General features: G+C 55.3%; 1 protein-coding gene across 1 annotated transcript; it reads left to right on the top strand.

Annotated features, from left to right (window-relative positions):
- The first annotated feature begins 6541 nt into the window (after positions 1-6541).
- On the top strand, positions 6542-13985 carry CDK2 (cyclin dependent kinase 2). Its single transcript, XM_077838852.1, has 7 exons — positions 6542-6790; positions 7483-7560; positions 7897-8017; positions 8133-8303; positions 9001-9102; positions 10142-10345; positions 11017-13985. The coding sequence occupies exons 1-7, from the start codon at positions 6675-6677 to the stop codon at positions 11119-11121; spliced, it is 897 nt and encodes a 298-aa protein (XP_077694978.1). The 5' UTR covers positions 6542-6674; the 3' UTR covers positions 11122-13985.
- The last annotated feature ends 1669 nt before the right edge of the window (positions 13986-15654 follow it).

Here is a 15654-nt window from a genome sequence, read left to right on the forward strand (position 1 = left end):
CCTAGCCGCCCTGTATAAGAAGGCACCCTCATTTGCATAGCCCCGCCCCCTTGCACAACCTCAGGAAAATCTCATTCCCCCCCAACCAGCAGTGGGGCGTGTGGGTGAGATCCAGTCAGAAGTTTGTGTTTCTAACACAATGGGGCCTCACTAGTTTTGCCTCCAGACAGAGCCTGGAATTTCACGGGGAGAAGAACAGACACGGGTTTCCGCTCTGACAAGAAAGCGTCTCTAATGATCACAGGAGGGACGAGTAACCCGTGATGCAACTTCACTACAGGGTCTTGGGGTGAAATTACAAGTCACTCCAATGCTGAGCAAGGCAGATTCCACTTAGCTCATGGCATCCGGCTGCTTCTATTCACCCTCTCCCTGATACAGGAGCGAGGAGACGGGCAGCGCATTGAAAACTGATCAACAGAAACATAACACACACACACACACACAAAGAATTAGCGGGTGGAACTCACTGCTACAGGATAACAACAAAGAGTCCAGTGGCACCTTAAAGACTAACGGATTTATTTGAGCATAAGCTTTTGTGGGTAAAACCCCCACTTCTTCAGATGCATGGAGTGAAAATTACAGCTGCAGACATAACTATACTGGCATATGAATAGATGGGAGTTGGAGAACCCGGGTTGATGTAGGGACTGTGCGGTTTGGCCAATGTACATGGCAGAGGAGCAGGTACCCGTCTCGCTCTCTCTGAGGAAACAGATTGACAGAGCGAGACGGGTACCCAGAAATCTCCTACTACAGGACAGGCCCAACAAGGAAAATAACAGAATGCCACTGGCCATCACGTAGAGACCCCACTTAACACCTCTCCAGTGCATTATCAATGATCTACAACCTATCCTGGAAAACAATCCCTCACCCTCCCAGACCTTGGGAGATAGACCAGTTTTTGCTTACAGACAGCCCCCAACCTGAAGCAAATACTCACCACACCACAGAAACACTAACCCAGGAACCAATCCCTGTAACAAACCCCGTTGCCAACTCTGTCCCCATATCTACTCTAGCGACACCATCAGAGGAGCCAGCCACATCAGCCACACCCTCAGGGGCTCGTTCACCTGCACATCTGCCAATGTGATAGATGCCATCCTGTGCCAGCAATGCCCCTCTGCCATGGACATTGGCCAGACTGGACAGTCCCGACGTAAAAGAATAAATGGACACAAATCGGACATCAGGAATGGTAACTTACAAAAGCCAGTGGGAGAACACTTCAATCTCCCTGGCCATTCTATAACAGATTTGAAAGTAGCTAAACTTGAACAAAAAACCTTCAGAAACAGACTGCAAAGAGAAACAGCAGAACTAAAATACATTTGCAAATTTAACACCATTAATTTGGGCTTGAATAGGGACTGGGAGAGGCTGACTCATTACAAAAGCAGCTTTGCCTCTCCTGGAATTGACACCTATTATTGGGAGTGGACCTGATCGAATTGGCCCTGTCAACACGGGTTCTCCGCTTGGGAGGTCACTCCTGTCTCTTCATGTGCCAGTATATTTATGTCTGCAGCTGTAATTTTCACTCCGTGCATCTGAAGAAGTGGGGTTTTACCCATGAAAGCTTATGCCCAAATAAATCTGTTATTCTTTAAGGTGCCACCGGACTCCTTGTTGTTTTTGTGGATACAGACTAATGCGGCTACCCCGCTGATACTTGCTCCAGGATACTGAAGCCAGGCACTTGCGTTCCAGTGGTACGTCCTATAACACTAGTGACATAGATCTGGCCAACATACAGAGCTTCACCTGTTTAATTTAAGGTGTGATTTAAAGCCTCTCTAATTAAAGTGATGCAATTGTATCTGTGGACACTTAAAAAGGGCTTTAAACCCGGCTTATAGCGGTTTAGTGCGTCTGTGCTTGTAGACGCAAACTAAACCGACAGATCCAGTCGTAAATTTCTAGATGAGGGTGCATACGGGGATGGGGGGTGTTTGGTGTCACGAATCCATTCTCAAATCAATTGCCATTAAACCAGCACGACTCCAGAGTGCTCAGTTAGCTTGTGAACATAAAGGAAAGACACGTCTGATCACCCCGGTCCGTGGGGTGAGCTCTAGGCCAAGCAAGGGAAACCGGAACTGCCAGTTAGTAGAACAAGGGCAGGTAATTTGAGGGACCCCAATTTACTGATTTGGTTGAGAACCGACCCCGAATAGAACTATTGCTGGGACTCGTTACGTTGCAGTTATCATGTCACTTTGCCTGGCCATAAACCTTCCCCTGGCCCTGTTTGCACCCAACCATCACAGCCTGGGGCGAGCCGGAAACTGACCAACATGAAACTGACTAGCCTGTGTTCCTCCCATACACAGCATCAGCATCAGAGCTGCCAGCCCTGCAGGGAGCTGGGGGTGTCGAATGGACCCACAGGAGGAGTTTGGGACTAGGGAGTGGAATCAAGCTGCTGTGGGATTTTTGGTGGGTCCCTGAAGTGAGGCACAGGAGAGAGCTGCATCTGGGGAACTGGGCAGCGGTGCGGTAGCCCAGATGTCTGGATAGGAAGCCTTGGTCTGCTCCGACCTCCATTCAAGGGAACAGGAACTTTGTACCTGTTGTAAGCAAACAAGTCACACTAAGGAAATACCTGATGGAAATACCATTTCTGCTCCAGACAGGAAACTGACCCGGCAGGCCCCAAAATCTGCTACTGCTCAGCAAAAAGGGCAGCAGAATACATGTCAAATCCTGTTCTGAACCCTGGTAAGCTCTCGGCCTTGGCAAGACATTGTAGCAGTGAATTCCACACGTTAATTGTGTGCTGTGCAAAAGGTATTGGTAACACGGGAAGGGAATTTGTTTTTGAAATGTATTGTTTTGAATCCAGGTGTGTCCCTTTAATAAAAGGAACAAATTGGGAGGGATAATTCACAATGGTTATTGAATATGACCTAGATCATTAGAGGTACTTAGAAGCCGAGCTCCCATTGATTTTAATGGGAATTATGGGCCTAAATACCTTTGCAGATCTGAGCCTATGTGTTCAGGATATTATCCTGCTAAGAAAATGATTTCTGGGTAACTCCTCCCCCAAACACCAGACATATCAGCAAAATCCTGTTTAATAAACCCATGGCCCAAGTTTCCCCTGTGACAGACTGTGTTCCTGTGTTCACCACTTTTACAAGACTGTGATAAATTTTGTACAAAGTATGCCTTGTGAGGTAGCATTTGAAAACTCATAATTCACTGATCATTATTGTCCTGGTAAAATTGGTGTGGCAACGTTGTATGTAAAGTTATACGCTTCCACTGTATGATGTTACTAAAGCATATTTCAAATCTGGGGAAGCAGCCCAAACAAGTTCCTTAGAGACAAAAAGGCAAATTGATGCCTGAGCCAGGTGTCAACAAAATCAACTGGACTATCACCTGATTAAGCAGCCGTTCTTTGGCAGGAAGAAGGATGTCAGTGAGAAATTTACATCTTGGCAAAGACCAGATTTGCTGTTGCCTGAACCCCAGTTGGAAATGATTCTCAAAGAGGATGAAAAGATATAAAAATGAGAAACAGAGCCCCCAAAGCACGTCTCTCCCCTCATCTCTACTCACGGTTTCAACAACGTTTGAAAGACAAAGGAAGCATCGGTGGACTGGGGAGGGGTCCTGGCCAAAGGAATCCAGCCAGACTGCTGTGAGCATGTGGTGAGAGAAATCCATTTACTTTAAGTTCACGTGGCTCGTTAAGTTGGGTATTAGTTTGCGTTTTACCTTTTATTTCTTTGTAACCAATTCTGGCTTTTATGCCTCATTCCTCGTAATCACTTAAAATCTCTCTCTCTGTGGTTAATAGATGTGCTTTCTTGTTTATCTAAGTCAGTGCGTTTGGACTGAAGTGTTTCGGAACCTCCCTTTAAGCTAACAGGGGGTGTGCATAGCATTTGCTATTAATGTAATGATGGACTTTCTTTGAGCTTGTGCTGCACACAAGGAGAGAGCTGGGCAGAACAAGACGCACATTTCTGGGGACAAGTCTGGGACTGGCAATTTGCTGGCATCACGCTGCAACGTAAGCACTGATATATTCAGCTGGCAGTGATCTGGCACGCTAGAGGCTTTGTGAACAGACCAGGAGTGGTTGTTCTCACTGCGACGCAGTGTAAAAGGCACTCCAGATTCAAAAGTTGAGGGGACACAGCTGTCCATCAGTCCAGATTGTACCGTGGGGAATGTCACAGCCCCCTTCGCAGAACTACATAAAGTTTAATATTTGGAAGAACTCAGGTCACATTCCATTAGCTCATTGGTCACTTATTCTTGTAGCAGAGATTTGGTTTGACCAGATTCAAAGTGAATGGATTTTATTTATTCTAAGCATCAGCCAGATTGTGGGTGGAGTATGGTCTAGTGGTTAGAGCACAGGCTTGTGCATCAGGACTCCTGGGTTCTATTCCCACCTCTGAAAGTGAGGTCTCATGGTTAGAGCAGATGATGGCGTGTCAGCCTAAGCCCAGCTTTACTACTGTAAGACAGGGGGCAAATCACTTAACGCTTCTGCACCTCAGTCTTTCCACCTTAAAATGGGTCTTTTTATTATGTGCATTGCAGTAGTGCCTGGGGTGCAGTCATGAACCATTGCGCTAGGTGCGGTACATACCCACTGCAAAATACCAGCCTGTCCCTGGAGAGCTTACATCTACCTCTTAGGAAGATTGTGAAGCTCAAGTCATTAATATTGGGTGAAGTATTTTGAGATCTTCAGAGACAAGCCTCAGGGAAGCCCAAAGCAGAGTGAGTTTTTATCTTGTGTGGTTCTAGCCTTTTAATTTGCACAAATTTAACGGCGCACAGCAAGGAAGGGACTGGCCCACATCACCCAGAGGAGCGGTCCTCTCCCACCTCCTACCGATTTGCGGCTCCAAAATGAGACATCGCTGACAGTCGATGGCACAGATCCCCCAATATGATCCTCGCGCTCCCTTCCTACAGGCTTTGGCTAGCAATGAAATTGTTACCAATGGCCATCTGTGACGTGACTCTGACACACAAGCGCTGTGGAGACTTTGTCCCCTGGCAGTGGAAGGATGCCCCAAAGCACGTCCCCAGGGGATGTCAGACTCTGTATGGACCTGGGCTTTCAGAACAGACCAGCCAACGCTATCCAAGACACGCACAACTGTTAGAGCTGGATCCCTTTGGGGAGGAGACCCCGGGCTCCGGGAAATGAGAGAGAGCAGAAAGGAAGGAGCCGATTCAAACAATTAAACCTGCAGCACAAAAGCAGCCCCCCTGGCTCCGCATTCCCAAGCTGAGCCCCGATGGGCAGCAAGCAAAGCGCATGGCCGCACTCCCTCCCAGCCACACCGCACACGAGCTCGCCATCCGAAATGGCAATGCGCAGAACAAAACCAGTTCAGCAGGAACTTGGCTGCCTTCCACTGCCAGCTCTTTTGTCTGCTGGATTAAAGAGCCCCGAGCAGGTGCTTCCAGGCCGCGCTCAAGTCGCCGGCTGGACCTTCTCGTTGATCAGCTGCACAGTTTGCTTGTGCCGCCCCTGCTCGGACTGGCCAGGGCTGGGCGCAGCTCAGGGTGCATGAATCCCCTGGGGGCGAGGGGGGCGCGCGTTTGGCTGGCTGCTTTTGGCTGCTAGGTCTGACATCCCCCGAGCGGAGGAGGCCTTAGGCCCAGATCCTCAAAGGAAGTTTGGAGCCTCGGTACTTTTCAGGAGCTGGGCCTCGGGTGTGGTTTAATTTTTGGAATGGAAGCCGGAAGCCCAGTTTGAGTCCTGGTTCTGAGCGAGGTCCTCAGGGCCTCCGAGGCTTGGTACAAACAGGGTCCCGAGCGGGGGGGACACATGTCATGAGAAATAAAAACGGAACTGATCACAATCTTAACACTGGGAATCCCCCTTCATCTTCTGCCAGGTGGAGCCTAGGCGGGGGGGGGGGGAGGAGGGGGAGCAGCTCCCTGGGATAGGGGGAGCACCTGGAGTTAAACCACGGGGGAGGGGAGTCTCCTTAGGGAGGAGTTTCCACGTATACATCTGATGAAGTGAGCTGTAGCTCACGAAAGCTCATGCTCAAATAAATTGGTTAGTCTCTAAGGTGCCACAAGGACTCCTTTTCTTTTTGCGAATACAGACTAACACGGCTGTTACTCTGAAACCTGTCCTTAGGGAGGGGGACCCTGGGTCACCCCCCCTCAGTCACAGCTCAGGAGGGGGCTCAAGGAATCCTGGGGGGGGGGCTGGGGAAATCACCCCACAAATAAACATAGCTGGGGAACAGCCATTGGACTGGCGTGGGGTCATCCGGTGGGGGGGGGGGGGTCACCTAGGATTTAACCGCAGCTCCGGGTCTGGCCCACCCCGCCACCCTACGGCGGGCGGGAGAGGACAGCCGCTTTCTCGGCGCCTGCCCCTTTAAGAAGCCTCCCGCGTCGCTCCCAGCGTCCCCCGCCCAGGCGCCAGCCAATGGCGCGGCGCGGTGGGCGGGGCGAGTGGAACGCGGGAAGCGGCCGGGCGGGGGGCGGCGCTACATTGTTGCCAGTTGGGGGGGTTTGTAACCGCCGGGGGGTGCGGAACGTTCTGTCCGGGCCGCCGCCGCCGCCCCAGGGGCCGCGATCCCCGGGCCCGAGCCCCGGCTCCCACCCCTGGAGCCCTCCCCGGGGCGGGCGGGCGCCGGGCCCGGCCCCGGCCGCCGGGCCCCATGGAGAACTTCCAGAAGGTGGAGAAGATCGGCGAGGGCACCTACGGGGTGGTCTACAAGGCCAAGAACAAAGTCACCGGCGAGGTGGTGGCGCTGAAGAAAATCCGCCTGGATACGTGAGTCCCCCCCCGGGGAGCCCCCCTGTCTCCGGCTGGGGGCCCCTCCTGTCGCTCGAGGTTTGGGGGGGCAGCGGGGGCTGTGTCTCTTTTGGGGGGCACGAGGAGACTGGGCCGGGCAGACTCCTCGCCTCGAGGGCTCGGGGGGGGCTTCTGCAGGAGCCCACCCCCTGGGCGGGGCGTGTTGCACCTTGGGGCTGCAGCTCCGGCAGAGAAGGGGTCCGAGGCTGGGCTGGCCCCCGGGGGGCTGCGCCAGGTTCCTCCCTCCCTCTGGGGCTGGGGTGCCCGGGGGCCGGAAGGCGGGGGGGAGGGGGGGCTGGCACTTGGCATGAATGCCGGGGGCGAGGTGCATCCTAGGTGGGCTGGGTCCGTTCTGATTCCGGCTCGGCCGGACCGTTCAGCTGGTGGAGAAGCCAGGAGAGCCCTGGGGTTCGGGGTGCGGGGAGGGGGCTGCATGTCCATGGTGGTGCATCCATGCAAAGGGTTTTAGGCTTGCTGCTGCTGCCCTAGGCTGGAGCCTGTGTGGGCTGGGCTGGGGGGCGCTGGGCTGGGGGGGCTGGGGCTGGAGTTCTTAGGCCACCTGGCAGAAGTGATGTTGGTGACACCAAAGCACTGTTGTTGGGCTGGGGTTGAATGGAGCCCCAGACCTCCTGCGTGTCTCCAGGCTCCCCATGGCGTCCCTCCCCCTGCAGAGAGACGGAGGGCGTCCCCAGCACCGCCATCCGGGAGATCTCCCTGCTCAAGGAGCTGAACCACTCCAACATCGTCAAGTAAGTGTGTGGGGGGGTGGTGGAGTGAGTTAATGAAGTCCCTGCCAGGTGGCACCGGGGTCGCCGAGCTACTGGGATCCAGAGCCCCTGATCCCCTGGGGCCGGTGGGGACCCAGAGCTGTGGCCCCCATCGTGGTTGGTCTGGGCCCGGCTCCCCAGCGGGATGTGTGCCCCACAAGCTCGTCACGCCGGGTGCTGCCCGCTGCCATCGCTGGCAGCCTCGTAGAGGCCAAGCCGGGCCTGGGACATGGTGAGCGAACGCCCCCACCCCTCCTGCAAGGGCCTCTCCGGGGCAGGAGCGGTGACGTCTCCTCGTTCCTCTCTCTGCGCGCTCAGGCTGCTGGACGTGATCCACACGGAGAACAAGCTCTACCTGGTCTTCGAGTTCCTGCACCAGGACCTGAAGAAGTTCATGGACTCGTCCTCAATCAGCGGCATCCCTCTGCCCCTCATCAAGGTAACCGGCCCGGCCGGTGTGCTGCTCAGCCCCTTCCCTGGCGTCCTCTCCTCCCCTGACCTGACCTGCGAGCTGAGGTCCCCTCTGACCCCAGGCCTGTCTGCCCCCACTGCAGAGTTACCTGTTCCAGCTGCTGCAGGGCCTGGCCTTCTGCCATTCCCACCGGGTGCTGCACCGCGACCTCAAGCCCCAGAACCTGCTCATCAATGCCGAGGGAGCCATCAAGCTGGCGGACTTCGGGCTGGCACGGGCATTCGGCGTGCCGGTGCGAACCTACACCCACGAGGTGCGTCCGGGCCGGGCTCCCACCTCCTCCAGCTGTCTGGCTTCTGCTGGGACTTTGCTGGGAGGTGGGATCCAGGGGCTAGGCAGTGAGATGGGGGCCACCTCACCCGGGTAGGTGCCCGCTGACGGGCTGAGTATCCCTGTCCTCCCTGCACCAGGACCTCCGGCTCCAGCTGAGCATGGCCAGCTGATCCCGCCCCCTGCAGTGCGGAAGTGACAGGACTGGCCCATGTAGGCTCCCCCATTGCTTAACCTCCTTGTAAGGGCTGAACCTGGCACCCATCCTCCTGCGGACTCCTCCAAGGCTGTCATGCCACCACCAGCCCCTAGCGGGTGGGAGAGATCTGGCTGCGTCCCCTGTGCCTACTCCAGGCTACCAGATCCAGGGCATCACACCGCCCTACTGCTCGATCCCTGGGCCAGAGCCCTACTAGGGAGAGGAGCGTGTAACGGTCACCCCCACAAGGCCGGGAGCTCGGACTCATGGGTTCTATTCTCAGCTCCCCCCAAAATTTGCGGTCTCCCCTTGGGTGAGTTTCCCTTTCTGTGCCTCAGTTTCCCCTCTTCAAAATGGGGATTACGACGTTTCCCAGGGGGCCTATGGTGCGTAAAGCTCTTTGGGGTCCTTGGAGCGGAAAGGGTGAGAGACGTCCCGGTCATGATTAACAAGGATCCCCCCACACACCCCACTTCGCCAGGTGGTGACTCTCTGGTACCGGGCCCCTGAAATCTTGCTTGGCTGCAAGTACTACTCAACGGCTGTGGACATTTGGAGCCTGGGCTGCATCTTTGCTGAGATGGTACGTGCCCCCTGCCCCCGGCACGTGGTTTTTCTCGTCCTGGAGTCAGGGAAGGGCCACGTCTGCCCCCTGCAGTGGGGGGAGCAAAACAAGCACAATCCCCATGCTGGGGGCCTGATCCTGCCCCTGCGGAAAGTCGGAAAGTCGTGTGTGTCTGTGAGGTGGGGGGGGCTTCACCCTGCTCCTCTCTGTTCCTAGCTCGTCCTGTCACATGCTGGGGGAAGGAGCATGAGTTAGTTGCACTGTCTTGCCGCTTGCCAGCGGGGGCAGCAGGTTTCGCTGCCTGGCCTGATGTTAGTTTCCCCCGCAGGCGTGAGAGGCTGCATTGAGAGTGCTGTGGGGCAGATCCCAGCCTGGCCGGCTCTGCTCAAGGCCCCCCCACCCCACGCACGCTGCCAGAGCTGCTGATGGTGTCAGATGAGCAGCCTCTGCCTCTCTTCCTCTGCCCGGGGGCAGCTCTCGGATGCGCTCAGTGACATCGCCCCGTCCCCGGAGAGGGGTGCTGACCTGCCGAGCGGGAAGCGGGAAATAAAAGGGCTCTGTTGCGTTCTCGGGGGGTGCCCTGCCAGGCATTTCCCCTGCCCTGGGGGAAGGGGTTGTGCTGGCAGCGGGGGTACAAAGAGGTGTGTCATGTGGAACACGTGGGCTGGCGTCTGCATCACGGGGTGGGCGAGTGGGGAGCCGACCACAGAGCGGGCTGTTTCCCATGGGAGCCAGCTGGCCATAAACCTTCGTGCCCAGGTCACCCCCACCCCCGCTGGGTAGAGGCTTTGCTGCAGTGCGGGGGTCAGTCACGAGGCTGTAGAGCGAGGGGATGATTCGTAGGGTTTAAGGCCAGAGGGGAGCATGAAATGGTCCACGCAGGCCATTAACTTCCCCCTGTGCTGAACTCAGTAATTGGTGTGTGGCCAAAGCATCCCTGGCTCTCAGATCCCTCTCTTGGGGAGAGAGGAGGGTGGGAAAGCCCCTCTCGTAGCTTTGAGCCACTGGGAGGCGGGGCTGTGCTGGGACCTCACTTGACCCCTCTCCTGCTGTCCAGATCACCAGGCGAGCCCTGTTCCCTGGAGACTCGGAAATTGACCAGCTCTTCCGCATCTTCCGGACGCTGGGCACCCCGGACGAGGCCGTGTGGCCAGGGGTCACTTCCATGCCCGATTACAAGCCCAGCTTCCCCAAATGGGCCAGACAGGACTTCAGCAAGGTGGTGCCCCCTCTGGACGAGGAGGGGAGGAAGCTCTTGGCTGTGAGTAGCTGGGGCGGCTCCAGGATTGACCCGGTACCTTGAGGGCAGGCGGGGGGAGAGGAACAAGGTTTCTTGGGAGAGTGCAGGGCTGGATCTGGGGACTAGAAGCCACTTGCCATGCAGCCGTAGCCAAGCTTCTTAGCCCTCCACGGGTGCTACATGGACGGCAAGCAGCCTCCCCCACTGTGTCGTGTGTGTCGTCCCCCCCCCCCCCACCACCACCACAATGGGGCAGCCTGAGACACAGGGGGGAGGTGACTTATCCTGGCCATGCAATCAGTGGCAGAACCAGGAATAGACCCCAGGTCCCCATGCTGTAGCTGCTCCTATCCCAGAGCTGGAACTAGAACCCAGGAGTCCTCTGCTGTAACCGCTAAGCCCTCCTGCTGCGAGAGGTGTTAGCCCTGGCATCGGACCAGAGTCCATCACATCGTCTCCCTAAATTCCCCCTGGAGACGGGGCCAGGGTTTGAGATTCCATCTCATTCCCTGTCCATGGTGGTGGAACAACGAGCATGTTCCACCCCGAGACAGCTGCGCGACAGCCTTGGGTGTGACCCGCCTTGGTGCTTCGTGATGAAAGTTGCCATGGGAATGACTGGGTTACCACCAGACCCATCCCCCACTCAGTTCCCCCCACCCACAATAACCACCCACCCCTCTCCTACCCAGCAAATGCTGCACTACGACCCCAACAAGCGGATTTCGGCCAAGTCAGCGCTGAACCACCCCTTCTTCCGGGACGTCACCAAGGCCGTCCCTCACCTGCGCTTGTGAAGTGGAGGGGAGGGGGCCGGCCCAGCCAGGACTCTGCTGCCCCCTCTCTGGCTCTGTCTGGCCTATGCCTGTATCTGGATCTGTCTCCTGGGGCTGGACCTGCCCCGGGGGTCCTGAGACTCATCCCGCCCCAGCGGACTTGCACTTAGCCTCCCGAACGGAGAGGGTGGCAGCCCAGCCCCCATTGCCCTGGCTGGAGCTCCTAGTCTGTGGCTCTGACCCTCCCTGGAGGGCTTGGATTCCAGCACCAGCAATGGGACCTTGCTCGCTGCAGCTGGGAGCATCCCTCACCAGCCGCCCTGGTTGAGCCCCTTCTCCTTTCACCTCCCTCGGCATGCCCCCATCTGAGACTCTTCAGTGATGTCTCACATCCTCCGGAGCCCCCCGAATTCCTGCTCCAACACAGGGTGAGCCCTCCTGGAGCCCCCATGCCTCCTTGATGGGTGGAAGGCAGGGAGGGTCTGGCTGGGGAACCTCCCCTCCTACCTTCGAGATTGGTTCAAACTGGATACGCTCAGCTGGCCCCGGTGAACTCGCTCGCCCACCTGCTTCTCGTCCAGCACCCTGGAGTCTGCTGCACTAGAGACTCGAACTGCAGCTGGTGCTCCTGGCGACTCCTGTTCCTGCTGCAAATTGGACCCTGCAGATTGGCTGCCCGAATCCCCAGCGGCTCTTTGCATTGGGGGGGGGCCCACAGGAGTGGCACACGTCCCCAACCGCTCAGGCAACAAGTGTTGTAAGGGCTGATCCTGCAGCGTGTTGGGCCCACTCGGCTCCCCTCCTCCCCTGGCAGGATCTGACCCTAATCAGGGACTCTGCTCACTTATCATCCCCCCCACCTTAGTGTCCCATGGGCAGAAGCGTTTTGACCGACAGGGCCCAAGACCCTTACATGTCCTACACTGGCATCCTGCCCCCCCATCTCACCAGGTGCGACCTGATGCATGTAGCTTCTGCAGGGAAGCAGGTTCCTCATCCGCTCCGGGGAGAATCTGCACCCACAGGAGGGGGTTTGCTCTAAAGGCTTCACCCTGCACAGCATGGTGGAACGGGAACCTAGCAGCTGAAAGCGATTGTTGCAGCCGGCTCTTCTCGTGGCCCCCCTGCAAGACGCCCCCCTATTCTCTGCTCCCTGAAGGGCTTTGAAAGCAAAGGGCTTTGTCCCCGAAAGGAGCCCCTGGCCTGACAGTGCTGCAGTCTCTTCCGACAGATTCTCCCCCCACCGCATCATTGGCCGCTCATTCTGTGGTGCTGCCTATGGCCAAGTGTGATGCAAGGGGACAGATCCTCGGTGGGTGTCGAGCAGGGTGGTTCCACTGATTTGTCAATGGTGCTATGGCAGTTTATGCCAGCTACAGATCTGATCCCAGAATCTGACATACACCTCACTAGAGCTGGTGCCCTCCACGAGCCGGGCTGTTTCCCAGCGGGGGTGGGACTCCTTGTCACTTTTCTTTTGGCTTAGATCTTCCCATGCCAGACGCACTTCAGCTCGTGGAAAGGTTGGCTCTGGCACCTGGGGCCAGATCCCCAGCTGGTGTGGACAGCGTATCTCCACTGCCTTCAGCAGAGCGATGCATATTTACACTAGCTGAGAGTCTGGCCTGTGAAACGGGCATGTGCACCTGTTTTAATTCTCCCTCCTTTCCTGTGGGCTTCCCCAGCCGCGGTCTCTAGAGGAGCAGGGGCAGCTCAAGGCGTTAGGGGGTGCTACTGAGTCTCAGTTGGAGTAGTTGTCCACTTAGATTGTCCTGGAGGGTGGGGAAGGGTGACACCCTGTTCGAAAGTATCCCCCATCACCTAGCCCTCAGCAGCTGCTTCCTTTTAAGTGCAGTGCAGATGGGGTGTTTGGATAGATTGGAAGGCTACGATTGAGATCACTGAGGTAGCAGCTGTTGCTAGGGGCAGCTCTCCACCAGAATAACATGATCAGTTTCAGGTGGGCTGGTACTGTTTCCCTACAAACAGCCCCATTTGTAAAAGTCTGGAACATCCCATGGTGTGGATGGTGCGCTGCTGTCACCTGCCCACCTCCGGACTCTTGGGGCCTGCTTAAAGAAGGGATGCGGGGGAGGGAAATCCACATCTAAACCAAAATTGAACAGTTGACAATAGATGAATAGAATATTTAAACACGGACTTAGTGTATTTTATAGTAAAGCATTTTATATTTAAGGGTTGTTTACAGAAGTATTTGAGGTACAAATTAATATTCAAGGAGAGGAATGATCATTAAGGGAAGCTGTGGATTTAGCACATAAGCCACATAGGCCTTTTCCAGATGAGGGTTAAAAGTCGGAATGGTTCTGTTCCTATCACAGCTATTTTGATCTCTTGTATCTTGAGTTTCTTTAGAGCAGAAGGGTTGGGTCTCATGTCCTACCACAGCGGACTAGCTTTTTTTCTCAACTCAGTTGCCTAAAGAAAAATGTAGGGTTAGGACAGCAACATAAAGTGCCTGATGGAAACCAGTTTGAGGAGGGAGGGGAAGCTGAGCCTCAGAGATTTCCCCAAAACAATGCTGCTGCCAATTTGTGATGAAAACAGAGGGAAGGAGAGATGCAGATGGGGTTAATAGCTATAGTGACACAATATCTGCGAGCATGAATATATATATTTTTTGGACTGGAACAAATAGGGAAATATTTATAAGGCCATGTTAGTTTTAAAGCAGAGCTCTGGATTTGTATAAAGTTTGTTAGACAAGCACCGTGGAGTTTTTGTAAGTGAATATTTTTAAAAATCAAACCCTAGAATATATTTGTCGTCCTTGATTCTTTGTAGACTGTTGTTTCTTACCAAATGTTAAAAATATTATGGGGTTGGTTTATAAATCATTAAAAATATTCTTAGTTTTAACTTGAGTCATGAATGTGCTTTGTTTTGTTTTTTTCCTCCAAAGGGGGTAGCTACAGAGGAAAATATCTTCTATTAGATGAGAGAGGAAGTCCTGTCCAGTGGGTAGGTCACTTAGAAACAGGTTCTGTTCTCAGCTCTGCTACAGACCTTGGGCCAGTCACCCAGGCCCACATCCACAAAGGTATTTAAGTGGGCATTAGGCACCAATTTCAATGGGAGTCACCCATTCCAATACCTTTGAGGCTCTGTGCTTAAGAGCTCCCCGTCATGGGCCAGGTCCCCATTGTGCTCGGTGCTGCAGACAGCCCCTGCCCCAAAGAGTTTACAATGTAAGATGAGAGATAACAGCTGACAGAGCATAAGCAGAATAGTACCAGTGACATGCACAGCTGAACTAGGGTCCATTAAGTTGATCTGTGAAAGTTCTTCCTTGCAGCCTTGTCAATTGTTTTTCCTTTTTAAAAAGTGGAGTGATTTTAGTGATGAGGGCAATAGTCTAACAACTCTGCCTTACAGTAGGTGTACGGATGTTGGATGAAGCTCCCATTAGCTCTGGCAATGTTGCAGGGGGCCTGCCCCTTGTATGCCAGCCCTGGGCTCCCTACCCACCCCCATGGATGCCCCTCAGTCCCCACCTACGACCCTCCCTCCTTTTGCAACCTTTCTGGAATAGCAGCTGCCATTTTTGCCGAAGGGTTGTGAGCTCCTGGAGGCAGGGGCCAGCTTTTTGGTGTTTATGCAGCTGCTGACCCAGGCCTGCAACTCTGGTAATATCCATAAGCAGGGAGCTGGCAAGACAGGCTCAGACCCTTTCCTGGGTCACAGCAACACCCTGTTAGCCTCGTGCCTGGACAGGGCCCGGTGCCCCACAGGGGCAACGTGCCCCCTCGGGCCTGGCTGGCTGCTGGCAACTTGGCCCCTGCCCTATCCCAGCCCTTGGTGCCTGAACCTAGGTCCTGCCCTGGGTCATCGGACCCCTGGGCTCCTGGTGCCTAGACCCCGCGGTCCCTCACCCCGGGCTACCTGCCTGGGCTACCATGGCCTTAGGCCCCTCCCCTAATCTTAGGCCCCTCCCTTATCTGGGCCCCACACCTCAGGCCCCTCCCCTGTCCCTGGGCCCAACTCCCTGGGCTCCACCCTCCCTGGCCCCCTTGGGCTCCTGGTGCCTGGCCCCCTCCCCTGCTCTCTGGGCCCCGAACCGTCGTCTATTTTTAGCTCAATTAAGCTAATTGGGGAGAGGTTCATGACAAGGTCAAAGGTCAGACTCCCAGAGGCCTCCGTGCTCACACCTCCCTTCTCAGCCCCACCCTGCCAATTATTCCTCGGCCCGTCTCTGATTGGCCAGAGGGGAGGCGGGCCGTCCTTTAATTGGACAGAATAGGGAGGGTGAGACGCCTTCGGTCGCTTGTCAATCATCGCGTTCTGGTCTCAGATTGGTAAAGCTGGAGGCTGTCTGCCCTGTGATTGGAAAGAGGGGACGGAATTCCTTATTCTGATTGGACAGCGGAGCTCGAGGGTCCCGCCCGTTTAGGTCACCTTATTTGTTGTTGCTGCAGCCGCCGGAAGAACTGCTGTTTCATTGGCTTCAGAGTCCGTCAGTTAACATAAGATCCACCCTATCATGACGTTTTTCCATTTTATTGGTCTGTTACCACCATGCTGTCCCAGTTGTCA

The sequence above is a fragment of the Eretmochelys imbricata genome, chromosome 20 (genome assembly GCF_965152235.1).
Source record: "Eretmochelys imbricata isolate rEreImb1 chromosome 20, rEreImb1.hap1, whole genome shotgun sequence".
Classification (NCBI taxonomy): domain Eukaryota; kingdom Metazoa; phylum Chordata; order Testudines; family Cheloniidae; genus Eretmochelys; species Eretmochelys imbricata.

Coding starts and splice junctions, on each gene's coding strand:
- CDK2 (XM_077838852.1), top strand. CDS start 6,675: ATGGAGAACTTCCAGAAGGTGGAGAAGATCGGCGAGGGCACCTACGGG. Junction 8,304..9,000: donor TGCGAACCTACACCCACGAG/GTGCGTCCGGGC, acceptor CCACTTCGCCAG/GTGGTGACTCTCTGGTACCG. Junction 9,103..10,141: donor GCTGCATCTTTGCTGAGATG/GTACGTGCCCCC, acceptor CCTGCTGTCCAG/ATCACCAGGCGAGCCCTGTT.